The sequence below is a fragment of the Moschus berezovskii genome, chromosome 18 (assembly GCF_049115385.1).
Source record: "Moschus berezovskii isolate FMDL1 chromosome 18, NW_MosBer_1.0, whole genome shotgun sequence".
Lineage (NCBI taxonomy): Eukaryota > Metazoa > Chordata > Mammalia > Artiodactyla > Moschidae > Moschus > Moschus berezovskii.
This window is the reverse complement of record NC_142477.1, coordinates 18,513,091-18,535,233: the sequence shown is the minus strand read 5'-3', so window position 1 is coordinate 18,535,233 and position 22,143 is coordinate 18,513,091. Positions and strand designations below refer to the sequence as shown.

General features: G+C 47.8%; 1 protein-coding gene across 4 annotated transcripts in view; it reads right to left on the bottom strand.

Moving 5' to 3' along the window:
* TRIO (trio Rho guanine nucleotide exchange factor) overlaps positions 1-22,143 on the bottom strand; it is a 362,249-nt gene that overhangs the window by 28,883 nt on the left and 311,223 nt on the right. For all 4 annotated transcript variants that reach the window (XM_055422254.2, XM_055422251.2, XM_055422253.2 and 1 more), the window contains exons 35-40: positions 15,036-15,328; positions 13,352-13,522; positions 10,688-10,783; positions 3,891-4,039; positions 2,284-2,350; positions 851-954 (exon numbers count right to left, since the gene is read on the bottom strand). In XM_055422254.2, the coding sequence (XP_055278229.2) occupies positions 851-954; positions 2,284-2,350; positions 3,891-4,039; positions 10,688-10,783; positions 13,352-13,522; positions 15,036-15,328 (880 nt within the window). The remainder of the gene's footprint in view (positions 1-850; positions 955-2,283; positions 2,351-3,890; positions 4,040-10,687; positions 10,784-13,351; positions 13,523-15,035; positions 15,329-22,143) is intronic.

Below are 22,143 nucleotides of genomic sequence, written 5' to 3'. Positions count from 1 at the left end.
TGTACCTTGGATTTTACTGACCTGCAAGCCAGCACACCAATGAATGCCATGTGGAACTGTCTTGCACTTGAGGATGCAACATCCTCTAGTTCTGCACATACCATGCAGACACCGTATCTCCAGGGGCAATTTCTCTTTCTGGTCATCCCAGCAGCTTGGTGCTCTTTCCCCTTTTCTGTCATAGCTTAAGAACCAGCCTTGGGACCAGAGGATTAGATAACGGCACCAAATACCCCTTTAAAAAGTTGGTTTCACTACAGATCAGGACAGGGGTGGCAAGGTACAAATTTGGAATCAAATTTGATTTTCATGGGCAATCATGTCTACTTTCCCCATGAATGCTGACTTGAAAAGTAACTCTTTCATAGTAATTTGTATTTATTACAGAGGTGGCTGCAATTTTAACTACAAACACTCATCAAGGCTTACTCTATGTAGGTGTTGTTTGAAGTGCTTTACGTGTGTGTATTAACTCAGTCACTCCACAAAAACGCCACGAGGAGGGGAACAGTGACCCAAATGAAGGATGGAGGCAGACAGCTCAGGGTCAGGACCAGACTATGAACCCAGATGGTCAGACTCTGTACCCAGGCCTCCAGCCCCACCTTCCCCCCACGCCCTGGGTCCCTGGATGGACCAGCATGAAGAAGGTAAGGGACTTCCTCGTGCCATGAAATGCAACCAGCAAAGCAGGATTCCCTCTGCACCAGCTGCCTGCACGAGGCTACACAGGTAGTGACGTGAAGTGAATCAACAGATACCCTCTGCCACCTGCCCGACAACACTGTGATGCAGCTCGGCGGGCGATGACACGCTGCCCACGGCCGAACACGGCGTGCATTTTACGTACTCTCTGTGCCAGTCGTAAATCTGATGGATGTTGCCAAACACAATCTTGTCTTTGCCTTTCATGTCATCGGGAACACCATCTTCCTTCATAAGTGCCATGTAGCCCTAAAAGTAAATATTTAAAGATCAGATTATTTCATTGAACGTGTTTGAATCAAGTAGTGGTTTCCTGACTGACAGTCCCAGAGGACAAAACAGACATGCGCACTGTCTTCTAAACCAACTCTTTATTTAAGAACAAAAACCTTTTGAGAAATATGTCCTTAACTGGCCTGTGAAAATACAGTCACATTCATTGCCATGACTTTCTCTCCCTGAACTGTTTAGCACTCAAAGATCAAAACTCTTCTGAGGGACTGGAAAGTTTAAATAAATGTAAATGACTTCATAAAACAAATCATCTTGTCAGCTTGTAAATATTAAATATTTGGCATGGAGTGTATTTCCTCTGTTCTCAGTACTGATCTGATATAAACAGATTTTCTTTTTAGATTATCTACATAATTTGTTAAATAAGGATTTAATAAGACACTTTCCACAAATTGATTTCTAACACCAGCTGGTTAACTATGTTGCTAAAATGTGGTTTAAAACTTCTATTTAACTCCGATGGGATTCAGCCTATACAAGAAGCTCTGAAGTTACTGTTGGGAACGACGACAGATATGTCATGCATGTTTAATCTTTTATGTTATGCAATTAACTGTAATAGCTATTACTTTTCATGGAATGTCCATCCAAAAAGTACTGCCTTGTACATATTTGCAAAGCTGAAAGAATAAATGATAGTTTTATTTTATAAAAATAGCTTTGTGATGAGTTGAGTTTACTAATATGATGATGCCCTGAAGTTAATGTAGGGACAAGGCCAGAGATGACCCTTGATTTCGGATGAAAGGCAGTGGCTTTGCTATGGTTACAAATTGCAGAGTAACTTCTGGTCAGTGAAACTGGTGACATATTCGTTCTGTGAAAACTAAAAGCAAGTGTCCTGGGGTGGCAGCCACTGACCAAGCTCCAAACCCGGGGGGATTCAGGATGTAACTGAATCCAGAGCTGGTCACATTGGCTTTTCAACCAAAGATGTCCTCATTTCTGTGGGGATGCCCACACTCTTATAAAATAATCAAAGGCCAGATTTCCATACTGGAAATTCATTTTTTGGAGATAACATTTACAAACTTAAACTATATTAAAAAAGGAGACTCTGTCAAGATGCACTGTTCAAAAAAGAAGTCTTTAAAAGTTATTAAGACATTTGGCTAAATTTTATTTTTCAGAAATATTCTGTTGGTTGTTTTACTGTGTTTTGTTTTAGTCAAACATGTTTTCAAGGTTTTTGAGACGCTATCAGTATTCCATTGTCCAGATGCACACCCCTCTGAAAGCCTCAGAGCTAGCTGACACAGGTTATTTATCTCTGAGAGTACACACCTCCACCACACAGCCGAGGTCCCGAACATAGTCACGCTCCGTCTCCACTAATTCTTGTAAAACGTAGCTGAAAAAGGGAGGGAAAAAACAGTGTTTACAATTCACAATCTAAGGAATTTTCTGATTTACACTCTTTCTTTCATCAGGTCAGATTCTGCAGGGGCTGTGAAGTCACCTAACAAACTTGCACTTTGGGTCCCCAGCCACTTACAAGTTCATGGGGGCGACCCACAGGAGCTGCAGAGGTCACAGAAGACCTCACGTTCGGGGTGCATTCCTGTCACCAGACTCTGACCGTGTGGACGATGAGTGAGACAAGCTAAGACGTAATTCTGCTATAAAGTCAAGACATGAAAGGAAGCCGGTCTTCTGCTTCTTTGTGTTTTAACGCTTGAGCCATTTCAAGCTTTTCTGGATATACAAAAGAAATTTAACTCAGATGTTTAAAGCTTTGGGTCTGAACACATCGTTCAGAAACGTTCCTTTCAGTAAGGATCAGTAACCGTTTAAGGCCACTCAGATAACAGAAGACAATCACTTGATTAGTTACGGCAAACCGCCTCCACTGACCTGAAAAAGTTAACTGGCTGATGGGTTGGTTTGTCCATTCAACCAGCACCCCCTATGCACCTGAAGTCGCTCTAGATGCTGGGACACAGCATCAATCAAACCAACTCTCTGTGCTCATGCAGCTGGGAAATTGCTTCCTCTTCTCCAAATATAGTTTTAAACCTTTTGTAATATTTTTCAGGACTTTTTAACTGAAACGGAAAAATTCTAACATGCAGCTATGTGTCACGTCTCTGGGACTGCATTGAATTCTATGCTGCCTTCGTTTTTCTTTACTACTGTGTATAGCACGGGGCTCCCCAGGTGGTGCAGTCATAACGAAGCCGCCTGCCAATGCAAGAGACACAAGAGAAGCGGGCTCAATCCCTGGGTCAGGAAGATCCCCTGGGGGAGAAAATGGCAATCCACTTCAGTATTCCTGCCTGGGAAGTCCCATGGACAGAGAAGCCTGGCGGGCTGCTGTCTGTGAGGCCGCAGAGAGTCAGACATGACTGAGCAACAGAGCACAGAAGCACGTATATGATGGAAAGGACGGCAGTTTCTCACCAGACGCGACAGAGGAGACTCTTGTTTCACTCTTATTTCCAAATAAGTACAACGCAGAAATCAAAGAATGAAAGCTGCGGCTATGCCTCACTGCACCCTCCCGAGGTTCTAGACACTTTGCAAACACATGTACACGTGTGTACACGTGGCATGGTAAAGAACCCGCCTGCCAAGCGCAGAAGACTTGCAAGAGGCTCAGGTTCGATCCCTGGGTCGGGAAGATCCCCTGGAGGAGGGCATGACAACCCGCTCCAGTATTCTTGCCTGGAGAATCCCATGGACAAAGGAGCCTGGTGGGCTACAGTCCATGGGGTCACAAAGAGTCCAACACGACTGAAGCGGCTTAGCACAGCACGCTCGTGTAACTGCTCAGTGAAGAGACCCTGGATCTCCTCCTGCGACTCAGAGGGGAAGCTGGGCCAGAGTTCTGAAGATACTAGGGCCAGCAGGGGAGCCCCCGAGTGCTGACAACGAGAACACTGGGGTCTTACTGGCGTCTCTTTAAAGAGCTGGACTTCCTCTCTTCCATCTCATCGATGGGCGAGGAGGAGGACAGCAGGGAGTTGTCTGAAGGGTTGAAGGAGGGGCTGCTGCTGTCCCCCTGGTCGACGAGGAGCGAGCTGGGACGATCCTCCAGAGCCTGGAAGAAATCAGAGCAACAGTCATGCCTCCCACCTACACAGCCCAGGAGGCTGAAATTAGGACCAGGAGGTCTCCGACGTCAGAATACACAGCAGGCCTGGCCTGTGACGCTGCAGAACCTATGGGTGTGAAATCACAGGAGTGTTTAACAACAAAAGCCCCAGCATTCATCTGAAGACTGAGTAGAGGGGAGTCAGAATGCAAAGTGCAGCGAATTTACGTCCATTAATATATTCTGTCCGTGGTCACCAAATAAGTAGGAACGAAACATTCGGTTCACATCACAGACTGCACCCATTCCAAAGCTGGTCATTTTCTGTTCAGTTACATTCCTGCCACATGAAAGCACGACCATTTCAGAAGCATGTGCAGTCAACTCCGTTTGGGCTAGCATACCCCGACACACTGCCCACACTCCTCGTTGGCGACTGTGCAGCAGCATCCGCAAACCTGTATTTTAATTTAAAGAAACGATTTGTTCCTCGACTGTCCGTGGAGCCCTGACTCACACTTCAGTGCACCTAACTCATGCGGCTAAAGTTAATCTCCATTTCTGTGACCCTCGCAACTTCTTTCTTCTATAGGAAGTGACTGCCATGCTGGCCTCAATTACTTGTCCGCAACTCTTTCCCTCACTGGATTTTAGTTCCTGCAGGTGAGTGTTTTCACTGCTAGATCCACTTGAGAACCTCGAATAAATCCGTGAAATGACTACTGATGACTTTTTCCCCTGGGTTAGTGTGACCAGGATCAGCAAATGATTACTTTCTTATTGCTATGTATTAATTTTCTTTCTTAATCAGAATTCACAAAGTTTCCAAGGGTACAGGTGACAGTTCTTTTTTTTTTAATTGAAATATACATGATTTACTATGATAGTTTCAGGCATCCAGCAAAGTGATTCAGTTATATATATATATATATGTATGTTTTACATAAACATGTATATGTAAAAGGATCTATGTAGATCCTTTTTCAGATTTTTCTCCACTGTAGCTTTTGACAGGATACTGAATATAGTTCCCTGTGCTGTACAACAGGTCCTCGTTGTTTATCTAGTTTATATACAGAAGTGTGTATCTGTTAATCCCAAACTCCTAATTTATCCCTCTCTCACCTTCCCACTTTGGTAATCACAAATTTGTTTTTCATGTCTGTGAGACTCTGTTTTGTAAATAAGTTCATTTGTATCATTTTTATCAGGCTCCATATATAAGTGCTATCGTATGCTATTTGTTTCTGACTTGCTTCACTCTGTATGACAGTCTCGAGGCCCATCCGCGTTGCTGCAAATGGCATTATTTCATTCTTTTTTAATGGCTGAGTAATAGTGCATCGTGTGTGTGGGGGGGGGTATACATAGCCACCCGCCCACCCCCACATATATATGTGTGTGTGTGTATCTTCTCTATTCATCTGTCAGTGGACACTTGGGTTGCTTCTATGTCTCAGCTATTGTAAGTAATGTTGCTCTGCACACTAGAGTGCATGTATCTTTTTGAATTAAGAGCTTTCATCTTTGTTGGATACATGCCCAGGAGCTGGACTGCTGGATCCTATGGTAGCTCTATTTTTAGTTTTTTAAAAAACCACCATACTGTTCTCCACAGTGGCTGTACCAAATTATATCCCACCAATAGTGCAGGAAGGTCCCCTTTTCTCCACACCCTTCGCAGCGTTCAGTATTTGTCGAGTTTTCGATGATGGCCATTCTGAATGGGGTGAGGTCACACCTCAGTGTAGTTTTGATTTCCGTTTGTCTAATGATTAGCGAGGCTGAGCATCTTTTCGTGTGCCCGTGGTCCATCTGCATGTCTTCTTTGCAGAAATGTCTATCTAGCTCTTCTACTTATTTTTTGATTGGGTTGTTTATTTTTTGACATTGAGCTTAATGAGCTGTTTGTATATTTTGGAGATTAATCCCTGTCAGTTCACATCATTTGCCAACAGATGACAATTCTTCTGAAACTCCCACAGCGACACAGCTGGACATATAGGTGATCAAGAGGTATTTAAGCAATGTAACTGGGGAAAATGTGACGCACTTCTCTTCAAACAAAAAGCCCGATACAAATTACAAGAACACTTAATATTTCCTACCAAATTAGAACCTCTAATACTTGTACTGTTTCCCCTTAAGAGTGACAGGCTGAAGCTGGTGTCATCACTAAGCCCAGCTTTGAGGACACCAAGTCTGTTCCTGCAGTCTTGTTCATCAAACCCATGGAGCTGTGCAAACACACCAACTCCAGCTCTCAGTGAATGAAAAGACAGTTAAGGAACAGGGCTCGGTGAGGAAATAGCAGTCTTATTTTTAAGTAAACAGCTCTTGACCTCGACTGGAAGCACACGTGCGGCAGCAGGGCCTGGTCCACGCGTGCGGGTCCCGGAGGCTGATCTTGGACAGGAGGTTGGAGGGTGCGGGGAGGGAGGAGCAGTGCTGTCTGCTGCCCAGATGTGCGAGGAAACAGCTGAAGCTCGTTAGATTTAATGATGGTCACTTCAATGGTGAGGAGAGAGACAGGAAAGAAAGGTTGCAGAGGGCCCTTCACACAGAAGAGGGTTGGGGAGGCACTGGACTTCATGGATACCCGTGAGGGCCCCTCTGGACCTGGCAGCTGCATCCATGGAGCATGTAGACGCCCCAGAGATCATGGTCACATTTGTGCCATCCACTCCCAGCCGCCCAGCAGCCCCTTCTGGCAACCATGCTCGAGTAAAACGGCACGAGCGCTGTCCCAGAACGGAACTCTGACTTGGATGAATTATTTGTGAAGGTCTCTGGGTTCGATGGGTTTTTGTAGGTAGGTTCTTATCAACTGTCCCTATTCCTTAAGTGAAAAGAGAGTATCTATGTAGACCTAACTCTTCAGAGGGCTTCCTGGGTGCCTCAGCGGTAAATAACCTGCCCACCTAATGCAGGAGATGCAGGAGACACAGGTGTGAGCCCTGGGTCGGGGAGATCCCCTGGAGAAAGAACTGGCAACCCACTCCAGGATTCCTGCCTGGAGAATCCTATGGGCAGAGGGGCCTGGCGGTCCATGAGGTCACAGAGAGTGGGACACGACTGAGCATGAGCACATACAACTCCTCTGAGGTTAATACTGGGAAACTGCATTTTCTTAAGAAGCTGCCCATTTCATCCTCGGTTTTCAAATCTACTTTCAAAGAGGTGAACAAGGTAACGAGTCATGATTATTTCAATTCTTGCTGATCTTTTCTTTATAGATTCTTATTTTGTGAATCTGGGTTTTTTTTTTTTTGCAAAGGTTACCTGAAGTCTGTATGCTTTGAAAAACAAATCTTTGGTGTTATTATTCCCTTTTTCTGTTTTCCAGCTCATTAATTTCTGCTTTTACCTCTGTGAATTCAGTCTTTCTGCTTTTTACCAAAAACAAATTGTGCTGTTCTATTATCTTGAGTTAGATGTTTGCTTCACTTATTCTCATTCTTTCCTGGGTTTCTCTTTATATTCAGATCAACGAGGAGAAGAAAGCCCAAAGTCAGCTGCAGTCCCTGCAGCTGCTGGCTGCCGTCGCCCCCCACCAACACTCAGGAAGCCCACGCTTCCCTGATCAGGAACGTGGAGGTGGAGGGAGAAGTGAATTTCAGGGCAGGGCTCGCAGGGTGAGGGGAGCCAGCCCCCTGAACACAGATGGCACAACGGCAGGACACCTTCTCCTATCGCCTCCCCAGTCCACTGCACACATGGCTTTGGAGGGCTAACAAGTCAGTGTTTCAATCTGATTACAAAGTCACGACTGCCTAAAAGATCGCCCGCGGGAAAACAAATGGGGGGTGACATGGCACCCGTGAGCCGTGCAGGAGCAACTCAGAGTCATGGGGAGCAGACGGTGGGAGGGAAGGATGTTCAGATGATTCACTAGCAGTTTTATCGGCAAAAGTAGTTCTTTTTGAGGATTAGTCACAGGAAACCAAGGCAGAGCTATGTTTCCCTTGAGCCAGAAAGAGGGTGGAGTCTAGATTACATTCCATGGCAAATGAAGGGCAGGGAGTCCACCATAAAAAGCATAAATGTCGTTCTCCATTGGGGAGGGAAGGTACAAGTTGAGTGCTTGGGCAGAGGGAACGCGGCTGGAGCTTATCAAACAGCACTGGGTTTACAAACCCCACCTTCCAGCTGAGGGGCCGAAGGAGACAGTAGGAGAATCTGAACCTACATCTGATTCCAAACCCACGCCCTTTCCACCCTGCCAACAGCTTTATGCCCATTCACTTCAGAAGAGTTGTGAGTAGAAATAATTCAGTTTCAACGGATAGAGTTTAATTCTTCAAAGCTAAAAAGGGGGAATAAACCACTAAGAGCTGAGAGACACGAACAGAACTTCTCTGCATCTGAATTTATGACACGCCAACCTCACCCCACTCACAGTGGAATCCCTTCAAACAGCTGCAGAACAGTGTATAGCACGTGGACAGAGCCCTGCCTCGTAACATTCCCCGGGAAACAACTTCAATTATTAGACAAGCACGACGCCAATGATCCTACAACTGATGTGTATAAACGGCTGCTTCTAAAATGTTTAAGGATGCCTGAAGACTCAATTCAGTATTATTTGAGCATCTTTTCAGACCATTTATCAACTTGTTTCTCAAACAGACAAGCCAGGATGTGGCTAAGTTCCATTCGTACTGACATGATCCCAAATTTCTGACCAAGTGGAGTTAAGTTCTTGGCTTATCTACCAAGTCCATGTAGCCTTTCTTTCTAATGGCCTGTCTAACCTCAAAGCCCACCACCACCTGGCTAGGGGTGGGGGTCAATACCTGTCAGTCTGGGTTCTGGATGTAATTCCCATTTGACGGAAGCAACCAGCCTCATCAGCAGCTGCTTAGGGGTGGGTGGGAGAAAGAACTGGAGTGTTTTATATATATATATATATATATATATACACACACATGAACATAGTACCTAGTTAGTACTAGCTTTGGAAGATAAATTCCTAACTTTAAAGAAGTACAGTCAGCCCGTGAACAATGCAGGGGCCGGGCTGCTGGCCCTCTGGACGTGGTCCCTCAGTATCTGCGGTTCCATGTCTGCAGATTAACACACTGCACACTGTGCTACACTCCAGTATTCACTGTTGAAGAAGATCTGTAAGTGGACCGTGAAACCCAAACTTGGGCTATTTAAGGGTCAACTGTATTTCCTTTTATCCAGCAATTCCAGTGCTAAAACTTTACCCTATAAGTATATTTACATGTAATTATAATCACACATGTAATTAGCATGAATATTTATGCAAAAATAAACGCTGCAGTCCATGGGGTCGCAAAGAGTCGGATACGACTGCGCCACTGACCAATCAACAGAAATTAAAGTTAAAGATGATAAATCTATACACACACACACACATATAATGAATTTATTTAAAGAAATTATAGTAAACCTCTGTCCCTTATATCAGTTGGTCAAGTTTTTACACACTGTGTGTGCCTTGGTTTTCTCATCTGTAAAATGAGAATACGGTAGCGTGTGCCCCACTTGTAGAGCTGGTTGAGGGGAGTACACACAGAGAAAACGTTGGGAGGGAAGCTTATCAAACTGTGCCACAGTGGTTACTCTGGAGAATGGAGTGGAGAGGCTGCGGGCTTTTATGTTGGGAATGGTGACTTTTCAAAGATGTAGTAAGGCAGCAGGTATGCTAGTTTAAAAAGCTGGCACCATTACTGGTTTCTCTATTTCAAAGGAAAACTTAAGAAACAGAAATGTACTGATTTGAATCAGTCAGAAACAATGCTCAAAGAATCAACACCTGATTTGGGCCTTTTAGGAAATGAAGCCATTGCTGACCCACTAGGAACATGAGGTCACTAGGAGAATAAAGCCCTGACACAGCAACACAAACCCTTCTCCCTCATACACTGCAGACCCAAGTGAATGATTGCAGAGACAGCGAGAGACTCCCAGTGGTACCTGCGATACCAGTGACCCACAAGAATGGAACTCACCACACTGGCTGTGACGATGCCAGCACTGTAGACCACGTGGGTGCAGGAAAGGGCTGACCATGGCTCCTGGGAGGTCCCTCTAAGCCCCTGCAATGTCTGCCTGATGAAGTCTGTCTACCTGGGGGTGCTGGCCTCAGACAGATAATCTATACTGAGCGACTTTTGCTGGGGGCTTTGGGTCACATGCTATCTTGATCTCCAGAGGAGCAGGGGATGGGGGTGAGCCATGTGAGGGGTCAACCCTGTGTATGTGATGGAGCCCAAATAAATACTCTGACCACCGAGGCCAGGGAGTGGGGTTGGGGGGTGGGGTGGGCGGGGGACTCCCTTGTTGGTGTTACCCTGCAGGGATCATCACACAACGCGTGACGTTAGGAGAGGCCGCACTGGGCACGTGACTCCCTGGGGAGAAGACAGGGGTGGCCTGAACGCAAGCTTCCCGGACCTGCTCCTGCATGTCTTCCCTGGCTGACCTTCACCTCCATCCTTTCACAGGGACGAACCGCAACCGTGGCTTCGCTAAGTTCTGTGAGTCTTCAAGCCAGTCACTGAATCTGAGGATCTGACCTGAGAGACTAGAGACCCACCTGCGTGGTCACCCCTCCCCACCCCCACCCCCAGAGCTCCACGAGCCACATCCAGCCCTGAGGCCTGAGCCCCTGGGAAGCCTTACCATCTTGCTCTTCACGAGTTCCTCGATCGCACTGACAAGCTCGGCTGCGCTTGGCGTTTCAGAGCTGGTGGGGCGGACTAATAACCGAGAAGAGGCCTAGAGAGGAAGTTGAGAAAAACAGAGGAGGGGGGGTGCCTTGTGTTAGTCACTGGACAGACGGGAAATTCTCCTGCAAGCTCAGCCTCTTTTAAAAAGTAATTCCAGACCAGAAGACCACGAGTTTGTCTTTGTTTGCATTTATTTAAAGCCATCTTTTAAAATTTACAATATTCTGACATGAAACACTAAATAAGACCTGTCTGGGATACATGTGGAAAGCAGACAGAGTCTGGTTTTAATCTGCAGCCACGTCCCAGCAGAATGTTTCTCAAAGAGGTGACTGGGTATGGGGGAGGATTCTAACTTTTTCTGCAACTGCTGGCTAGGCTACTGCCTAAGGAGGGAAAGATGGAGATCAACAGAAGAGTGACAGGCTTAAGGGCTGAATGAATCCTTCAGAGAACTGGGAACCAAGAACAGGATACTCAAAATGGCTTTACTGTGTGGATGGGGTTCAAAGAAAGAAGGAAGGAAAGGAAAGGAGCCGGGAGCACTGACCAGACAGGGAGGAGGGGGACAAGCTCACCATTTTCTGTGCCATCCATTTCCCCAATGATTAGTGCAGAGGACAGGAGCTCTGTGGCCTCACAAGCTATCGGATGCCATTTACGGCTAGAGTCGGGGTGTACAGGGCGGACAGGTAAGGGGTCTGGGGGAGGGGCTACTGAGCTCAAGTTTCAGTAATTAGCAAACACGCTGTGTTTGCGGATTACTCGCACCGTTAATTTACTGGAAACTAGAAGAGGGGTGTAATATGAACCTTGCTTCATATTAAGGACAGCAGAGATGCATGCGACACACGGTTAGCTGTCCTAACGATGCATGGCTCACGGCAGACACATACGGATCTATACGTTTACAACGAGGCAGTTACAATGTGGATCCAGATATGCACTTGGCAAAACAAATGTTGGCTTGGTCTAATGAAATCTGGAAGATGAGGTGAAGAAAACAAGGAAAAAAAATTCAAATGGAGAGGTAAGGAAACTGAGCCAGAACAGACACAGAACACAAGTCAACATAATGCTGCAGTGAAAGTTTACAAAGAGAGAGAACAGAACAAAACAAAATATTAGTCACAAGATAATTACTCTCTGGGAACATCACTATCGATTTCTGTAAACGAAGAACTTCTATGGATAATATCCAATGAGGTCATACAATAACCAGTAAGTGACTTTAGCAATTTAGAAGATATAGTGCCATCCACACTTTAAATGGAGAAAAACACCCTCCTGGTTTGGTGAATAGGCCAACGAGGCCTGGTACCTTACTGTTTGACTAACCATTCAGATTTATGCAATTTTAGTTTTCTGCCTTCAGAAAGGTATGGCTTAGAATGCTAGGAAACCACTGAGGCGCTCTCAGAGCCCTGCTGCCTGGCGGTGGGTCTGTTCTGGGCAGTGAGAGGTGAGCTTCTCTCATCTCAGGCCACCCTGCCCCCCTGCAGCATGGGGTCTGCGCCTCTGATGACCCCCAGACTCCGGACTCAAAGCCAAGCTACCTTCCTTTGCCAAGACCCACTGCGCACCGAGAGCCCTGGCGGAGCAGGCGGCAGAGTTCTAAAGAGGAGGGGCCTGAGGTTAAGACTGACGCGTGGTCACCCTCGGCCTCAGGGCCGTCAATCACTGGGCTGGGCGGAGACCGGGTCAGCTGCCACGGGCCATCCTGCGAGTGGTGACCGTGTTGGCACGGAGGAGGGAGTCAGGGAAGGAAAACAGTGAAGACGGGGGAAGACTGATGAAAACGTCTGTTTTATTCAGAAAACTTGGTTTTTGCCCAAAAAAAAAAAAAAAAAAAATCACCAGTAATGACTTCATAGCGTGGTTTTCAACACCTGCCAGTTTGGAGAAGCAGGCTGGGCTGGAACGCCAGAGGATGTACAAGCCAGTTATCAGGTTTCCTTCTTGGTATTTTAGGGTTCTACCGCTGGGAGGCACAAAGTAATTTTAGATTCTGTAAGAACTCAGGAAAACCCAGAAAGCAAAAACTAAAGGTTTACTTGGCCCAAATACATCCAGAGAGGATACTCGTGGCTTTGAACTGACTCCTGAGCTTTGACAAACTCCGGTTTGATCCAGATGTTGGCCGTGTTGGAAAAAAGGAACTGGAGAGCCATATAGTCTCATCTGAAAACCACACCTGCGTGCAGACACCTGACACGAAGAACCAGGTGGGCTCGTGTGTTTGGGACGTAACCACCCAAGCAGGTGGGACAGTGATTTCTCTGTCCACTCAGGGGCTCTGGTCAGGACAGTGAGAAAAATCAAAATGACTTGAAAGGTTGCGATTAGGAAAACATCCATTAAAAATTCACTGAAGATACTTATGCAAGCACATGTGTAGGGGAGACTGCACGTGTTCCTAGAGCCTAGTCCAAACGCACGGCCTATGTTATCTACGCTCTGGGGTTGAAGGCGGGCAGAAGTCAGCCTGGAAAACCAGCACGTGTTCCAGACGCCTTTTCACAGCCTGGGTCGCTCTCTACGTCCGGCCCTGAGGCTGGGGCACAGGAGCGAACCGCCGGGCCCTCTTGTGGCTCGGGGCGGCTGCAGCCCCCCTTACCTTGTCGTCCTGGGAGTCCGGCTGGAGCAGGCTGTGCTGCTGGATGGCCATGGGCGGCGGCAGGGGCACGGCGTCCGCCCCCTCCTCCCCTTCTTCCTCTCCGCAGCTCTGCATGCCCGAGGACGAGGACTTGGAGAGCGTGCCACTGCTCAGGCCCTCGTTCCGGCCTCTCTGAAACCAGAGTGACATTCGCCCGTGAGAACCTGGCCCTGAGTGTCAGGGTCCGGACATAGAAACTGAGCCCTCGGGGGTTAACGGGAGATGGAAGCTGAGAGCAGAAACCAGGCACAAGCCCCTTCCAACCCTGATGGGAACTCTGATTCCTGCAAGTGAGCCAGCTCCGCTGCCAGCCAGCTGGACGAGGGAGGGGCTGGGAGTGTCTGCAAAGGGACTGCCAACGTCAACTGTTAGGCTCAGAACACGTCTCATCTTCAAGGGGCCAATTTTCAAGAAACGTTAAAAAAATGTGAACCATCACCCTCCCTTTTCTCTAGTCTCGTATTTCACTTTTCTGTTCCTTTTTGCTCAAATAAGACTCACTGAAATCATGAGAGCATAAAGAAAAATACAATTCAAGGTGTATTTTAAGAATGAAGTAGTTCATTCATTTTCCCCTAGTCTTACTTTTATAAAAAAACTTCAGTTTTTTACTTCTATTAGGAGGACCTGGTATATTAAACAGATAGATGAGGACATAAATGAATCATACGCTCCAGTGAAAACACACAGCAAAAACAGGCCCAGGAAAAAAGCAGCAGAAACCACACATCTGCAAAATAAATTAAACAATACCAATCTTGTCCTCCTCCCCCATTCTCTCTGCCTTTGTCTTTCTGAGTCCATGGGGAACCGGGGAAATGGGGATCCTCATTAAAAACTCTAAAGGCCCCTCGCTAACACATTACTGAAGACCCATCTTGGGTATCATGAAAAAATTCCAATCCTTACAGTGTAATTTTAAGGTCCCTCCCCTCTAAAGGAAATTAAAAATAATTCCTGGCTGGCCTACATACATTTATCTTCGATGACATAGGAATAATCCAGTGTTTACTACTGGCTTAACAAAGTAATTGGATGTTTTCTACTCAGGACAAGAGATCAGTATGAATATACATGAATATGGGGGCAGGTCTGGTAGTGGAAATACTGGAGGATGCAGGCATTCCCCAGTCCTTCCAAGTCTAAAATTGGTGCTTTCCCTGCTGTAGCCATGGAGAAGGAAATGGCAACACACTGCAGTATTCTGGCCTGGAGAATTCCATGGACAGAGGGGTCTGGTGGGCTACAGTCCATGGGGTCGCAAAGAGTCGGACAGGACTGAGATACTATCCCTCACTCACTACATGGTTAAGTGCTAACTCAGAGACTGCTTAGATCGTCTGCATCCTCAGGGTTGGGGGGAAACCCCAAGCTTTGCCTGTGATGGAAATGGGGCGGGGCTGGGGCAGCAGGGCACCACTTTCTCCTGGAGCAGGCAGGGGGTGCCCCCACGCCTGGGGAGGGGGGGCTCTCGGTCCTCTGATCTCTTGATCAGAGGCCACACATGGGTCCCCGACCCCAGCACACTGCTAAATGCATTTTGTGGGGGCTCTGACACCGGCCCTTCCGGAAACACCCGGAAAACAACCGGACGAGGGTTACTCGCTGGGCCCAGGACTCGCAGGGGAGGCGCTGCAGGCCTGACCTCTTCCACGGTCTCGTCCTGCGGGGTGGCCGCGCTGTCGTCCGAGTCCTTCTGCGAGCCGGCGTCGGCGCTCTTGCGGACCTCGCGGCTCTTCTTGTGCTTGTGCGCCAGCTTCTTGACGTGCCCGTCTGCCTTGCCGCTGCTCAGCCGCCGCACCGGGCTCGTCAGCCACTTGCGCAGCGTGTTGCCCGGGCGCTTGGGGCCCGGCGAGCTCTGCGCCCCCACCATGTGGGGCTGGAGGGAGGCCACGGAGGCGGGCGGGCTGGCGTCATTGCTGGACACGGACAACGAGTCTGCGGGTGAGAAAGAGAAGCCCATGTGACTGGCGGCCGGGTAAAGAAGTGCCTGCAGTGCGGGAGACCTGGGTTTGATCCCGGCGTTGGGAAGATCCCCTGGAGAAGGGAAGGCTACCCTACCCAGTCCAGTATTCAGGCCTGGAGAATTCCATGGACTGTATAGTCCCTGGGGTCGCAAAGAGTTGGACACGACTGAGTGACTTTCACTTTTCACTTTCAAAGCCTCTGGAGGTCCCCCTCAGTGCCACTGGGTCCACCAGCGTGGGCACCGCCCAACCAAACACCAAGTTCAGTGACCTCTGGGAGCCATACCCCCTGGTTCTGCCCTGGGGGGTGGGGGTGTCAGAGGAGATCCAACCCGTGGTTCGCCCATCAAATGGTTCCCGAACTTGAATTTTGCCAGAGATCATTTTTCTCCAGGTGTACTGTGCCACCCCCCTAAAAAAATACCTGAGTCACCCATGCTGAAGATCAGCATCAGTGCTGCATAGACTCATACATAATGTCACTATCACTTAAAATATCACAGACATAGGAGGACACACTGTTTGAATCATTTTCACCCATTTTCTTGATAGACAAGAACCAAGAAAGAAGGGCTTAAAGAAGAATTTAAAGGAAATTAAAAACTAATCCTGGTGGACAAATATATTGACTCGCTCCCACTGAATAAAAGTACCACTCAATAAATCAAGTGGAGGCACACCTCAGGAGTGTTGTGGGTTTGGTTTCAGAGCACCGCCATAAAGTCAATACTACAATAAAGGGAGTCACATGAATTTTTGGTTCCCCCAAAGCTGGACTGTTCAAGTGTCCAATAGCACTGTCTAAAAACTGCATATACTTTTAACTAAAAAACACTTTACAGCTAAAAAAATGCTAACCATCATCTGAATCTTCAAGTCAGTCATAATCTTTTTGCTGGCGGAGGGTTTGAAAATTGCAAGAATCAACAAAATGTGACACACAGACATGAAGTGAGCAAATGCCGTTGGCAGAATGGCTCCCACAGACGCGCCCAATAGAGCTGCCACAAACCATCAATTAGTTTAAAAAGCAGGTTCTGTGAAGTGAAAAAAAAAAAAAAGTGCAATAAAGTGAAATATGCTTGAATGTATTAATACGTATGTGCATGTATGACTCGGCGTGCATGTGACCTGGTAACTCATCATTGTGACAAACAGCACCCTTCTAGAAAGCTCGGTGTGAAAGGGTAAAAGCTGGCTGGTCCCGCTTGTTCCCAGCTGTGAAACATGGTGTAGCCCCTGCTCTCAGCCTCAGCACAGTTCCTTTGAGGCGCTGGAGTTGATACCAACAACCATGAACAAAAACAATAACACATTTAAAAATGAAATAATTTCAAATAACCAAGATGTTACTTGAAAATATACCCCCATGAACATTCTCATGGGATTTGAAAATTAAATACAGTCAACCCTGAACTGATCGCTTTTGCTGTCGAACAAACTTAGGTAACAGCTGACACTCAAATAGCTCTGTGGAGTGACAGGAGATGTGACTTCACACACAGAAAGCCAGTGACCCGGGAGACCTGTCGGCCCTGTCCTGAGCCCTGGACTCTGGGAGGACACCCCCGACGTGAAGTGGCATAAAACGCCTCTCTTTAGGGACCAGAATGAGGAAGATCATTTACTCTGCTTGTCGTTTTCTTCCAGTCTTTCGAAGTCTTAAAAACAATCTTTAAAAAGATGATTTGATGCAGACATGTGTTTGAGCTGTATTTACCTCTGCGGCCCTGGAGACCCCCATGTGCCACAGCTAAAGAAGGGGGTTAATTCCTCCCAATCCCATGATTACATGTACAAGGGTCGATAGCAGTTTCCCACTCACCCGGGCGAGACAGTGGAGCATCACCGTCTGCCTCTGCCCTGTCCCTTCTTGGTTGAGCCTTGCAGGCGGAGAGGGCATAATCTTTTGTAAACAGATGACGAGCTTCAAGCAGGATTGCTCATTCTTAAAAATCTACGTTTTCTCAGAGGCGATTTCGGCTCAGAACTAATCAATATGGCGTTCTGTTTAAGAGAAAACCCTTTCTCCCTCTGTGTGGGAGTACGTGTCTGAACCTGCCTCCCAAAGCAGGACACTCGGGTGCAATGCATCTATTTATTTTTACGTTAAGTATGACTGAAACGTTCCCACGTCAGCCTCGTGCTCCTCAGGCGCCACAGGGACGAGGCAGAACCAGGCCATCACGTTGACCCCACGCCTGCAGTCAGAGTTTCCTGGGGACTTTCTCAGGGACTGACTCAGGACAGAGGGTCCCTGCTCTCGGGGACTCCTGTACCGTGACAACAGGGAGACCAGGGAAGGGGAGGGTTTGGACGATCCGTGTGTCAGGTGATACTTTATTCAGCTGAAGTGTTTCTAAGTACTCAATATTACACTAACAAGATGCTGGGCTGGCCCCAGTAGGTGCAAACATATTTCACCGTCATTGACTGTGCTGGGACTCAGAGCCAAGCCTGGTACTCGCCACTGGATGGAGATGAATAAACCACCAGGGTTTATTCAATAAACTTCACCCCGGGGACCTGCCTAAAGTGCTTTCAATGATCACACAACCATCATTCAGGCAAAACTGGGACCCTTCATGCTATAAGTGAGTACAAACCCTGGAAGAGTTTGAGAAGAAGGGGAATCAAGTGGAGGGGTCACGGAAGCCTCCCTGGAGGAGGTAGCATTGAAGCTGGCCTTTGGTGCTGGGCCTGAATATGAGCTCACAAGGATAGAAGCGCCCAGAGGGTGGGGGCCTCGTCTGACTTGTCCCCTGAGGTGCACCCAGGGCCTGGCACAGTGCCAGCTGTTTAGGAGGCACCTCGTATGGACCGGAAACAGCAGAAATTCTAGCCCAAAGGAACAGAGGTGCTGATTCACAGGCTTACTCTCCCTCAGCTGAATAACCGTGCCAGACAGAGAACCGTGAAGGTGGAAGTGGCAGGGCTCCCCCCAACACAAGGTGAGCATCCTGACGGAGCCCCGTCATGCCCTGGGAGCCGAGGGAGGCAGGAAAAATCAGAGGCTGACCCACCAAATGAAACCAAATCAACTGCAGAACTTAACACTCATCAGCAGAACACTCAAACCTTAGAAGGGATGGGAGAGCATGTATACAGAGAGGGGCATACATATATCACCTACCAGGCTCCTCTGTCCATGGGATTCTCCAGGCAAGAGTACTGGAGTGGGTTGCCATTTCCTTCTCCAGGGGATCTTCCCGACCCAGGGATTGAACTTGGTTCTCCTGCATTGCAGGCAGACGCTTTACCGCCGGAGCCACCAGGCAATAAAGTTCATATATGTATCTGAATATCTGAAGTTCGTATATGTATCTGAATCACCCGAAACTAACACAACATTGTAAATCATCTATGTGAATCAATTAAAATACTGAAACAGAAATGATGGGGACGCCACCCAAGCCAACAAATGAAACTTCCACGTGTTTTTGTGTCTAAAAGACAGCAATTGGGGATATGTGGCATGGGAGCAACGCAGCACACAATACGAATTTCTATGCAGGTGTTGCTGGTTGTAAAAGTGGTTCAAAAAGAAAAACAATTAGAGATGTCACTTCCGAGCTTCTCTATGTAGGCTCAGCTGCATAGGATAGTTAAATCAATCATTAATAGAAGGAAATAAAAGTGAACGTTGCTCAGTTGTATCCAATTCTTTGTGACCCTGTGGACTATATAGTCCATAGAATTCTCCAGGCCAGAATACTGGAGTGTGTAGCCCTTCCCTTCTCTATGGGATCTTCCCAACCCAGGACTCCTGAATTGCAGGTGGATTCTTTCCCAGCTGACCCACCAGGGAAAAAGGAAATAAAAGGCCTACTATTTTTCGTTATCTGAAGGGCAGATTCTAACCTCTAGACCAACTGCTCTGATGCCAACTTTAACAACATGTCCTAATGGCATCAAGTAGAACTGAGGTCTCCAGTGTGACTGAGCATCAGGTAAGCGTGACACACAGGTGGTCTCATTGTGAGGCCCCTAATCGCTGGTTTGCACACAGGTGCCTTCCCCAGCTGAGCTCCCAGTGGCTGGATACACTGTGTCAGAAGGTCCTGGCCAAGCACAAGTACTCCTGGGCAGTCCCCTTCCTCAGAGATCCCCCTCTCTGTTTGCGGGGATTATGGGCGGCTCAGGCCAACGACAAGAGTCATCTTGGGGCGGAGGCCCATGGCTAGTGCTCCGTGTCTCCCTTTCATGACAGCATTTGCAGCTGGGTGACTGTCAGGACAGGCTTCCCTGGTGGCTCGGCAGTAATGAGTTTGCCTGCCAATGCAGGAGATGTGGGTTTGATCCTTGGGTCGGAAAGATGCCCTAGAGAAGAGAATGGCAACCCACTCCAGTATTCTTGCCTGGAGAATCCCATGGACAGAGGAGCCTGACGGGCTACAGTCCATGGGGTCACCAAGAGTCAGACATGTCTCAGTGACTAAACAACTGTCAGGACAGGACCATGACCTCAGACCTCAGGGAACACACCGGCGGCTGCCAGGTCTGGTTTGTTTACAGCTACGTGCCTAGTTAGCACATCCTTAGAGCCTAATAAGTTTCTGTTTAAAAATTAGTGAGTCAGCGAATCGATTACTAGCTGAAGGCTATTTCCCAGCCTGAACTCTCTGACAGCTGTCGCTGACCCCCGTGAATGGTGACGTCCAGACATGGTGCTTTATCCCACCAGCTCTGAGACAAGCTACAGGTCACACCTGTTAACTGTGGTCCAGCTCCCGAGTTCGTGAACTGTGTGCTTACAAGACGGTCATCAGGGATCACGGCTGTCCCTGCGCTGGCCCGTGCTATGTGATGCTTCACTGTGGTGTGGAGTCGGGCCCAGGAGCGTGTGGTGAGGGCAGGGGGCACACCAACACCCCTGCCCCGGCCCCGCACCCATGGTGTGGGCAAGGGGGCAGAAGAAGGATGTGGAACCGCAGGGGGCACACCAACAACCCTGCCCCGCCCCCAGCACCCATGGTGTGGGCAAGGGGGCAGAAGAAGGATGTGGAACCGAACTCGCCTGAGAAATATGACGGAAAACATGTTACTCAAAGAAACCATACCGTTCCCTGTTGCTTGCCTTCCCCTCAACTTCTACTTTCTTGGAAGGAAAAAAAAAAAGACTCAGTACTCAGTACCGCTGCGTCTCCACCCGGCCACCACATTCCACGTCTGTGAGGGTGCCTGTGTTCATATCACGCCTTGCTGGGGACATGTCTTCCTCTTTCCAGCCTGGGGGAACTCCGCTGATTCAAGGTCCAGGTGGATAATCAGCTGAGGACGAGGATGTCAGAGGGACTCCGGGCTCATCACCGGGTCTGAGTCTGAGCCTGGCTCTTCCCCTCGGCAGCCCTGACCCAGGCCAACGTCCTGGCATCCGAATTTCCTCCTCATAAGACAGGATTACATGAGAGAATGGAAATGAATGAGTTTTACAAACTGTAAAGTGCTATTTGCAAACACAAGATGCTGCCAGGACGACCTGGTAGCACAGAACACCCTAGATGATGTGCATGCAAACTGTGAGTCCTCCGAAAATGGGGATTTGGATTAATCAGCTTCACATCACAGGCCTACCATGGTAACTTTGCCAACAAAGGTCCAGAGAGTCAAACTTACAGTTTTTCCACATGCATGGATGTGGGAGATGAACCATAAAGAAGGCTGAGCACTGAAGAACTGATGCTTTTGAACTGTGGTGTTGGAGAGAAGACTCTCGAGAGTCCCTTGGACTGCAAGGAGATCAAACAAGTCAATCCTAAAGAAAATCAATTGTGAATATCCATTGGAGGGACTGATGTTGAAGCTGAAACTCCAATATTTTGGCCACCTGATGCGAAGAGTTGGCTCACTGGAAAAGACCCTGATGCTGGGAAAGATAGAGGGCAGGAGGAGAAGGGGACGACAGAGGATGAGATGGTTGGATAGCATCACCTAATCAATGGACGTGAGTTTGAGCAAGCTCCAGGAGATGGCGTAGGACAGGGAAGACTGATGTGCTGCAGTCCGTGAGGTCACAAAGAGTCAGACACGACTGAGCGACTGAACAACAAGCCATGGTAACCAGGATATACTCAACATCATTTTCAGACGTATGAAGGGTGACAGGAGCAACCTAGGTGAATTACTTCATTGTGTTTCCATTTTTAAAAGTGACTTACACTCATTAAGAGGACAAGGTAAACCTCAGCCTAAAGAGATACTGTCAGTGCGTCCCAGTCGTTTAGAGAGATGCTCGTGTGTTTACAGAGGAAGGCAGTTGTGAGCTGCTGAAGCCCTGAGTGGGGAATCAATCAAAGTTTCTTTCTTATTTTGAAGGAAACACATCTCCACAAAGATTGTTCTTTGCTGAAGTCAGAGTTCACCCAAAGTCCATGTCAGATTTCTTCTTAAAATATAGAAAAAAGCTAGAGAGAGGAGGGGAGTGGGTAGCCCTGCCCCCCAGCCCTACATAAGAGCGTTCCAACCAGGGAACGCACACAGCCCCAAGCTGCTGGGGGAAGAGAGACCGCCCTCAAGACCTCCAGTCTTACAGTTCAGACATCTGTGATTAATAAAGCCTTTTTTTTTATGTAAGAAAAAAAGGAAAAGGGCCCATATCCTGCTAGCTGCAGACTGAGAAAAGGATCACGTTTCATTTTAACCCTCTCCTTATTTTCACGATGGGAGGAAGGAAGGGCTCCAGGATGTTTCTCAGGGTCCCAGAGTACAAACTGGGTGGTCAAGGATGCTGTTATCTGAATTCGAAATGCCAGCATCCCCACCCCCGCCCCCCTCCAAGTCGGAACA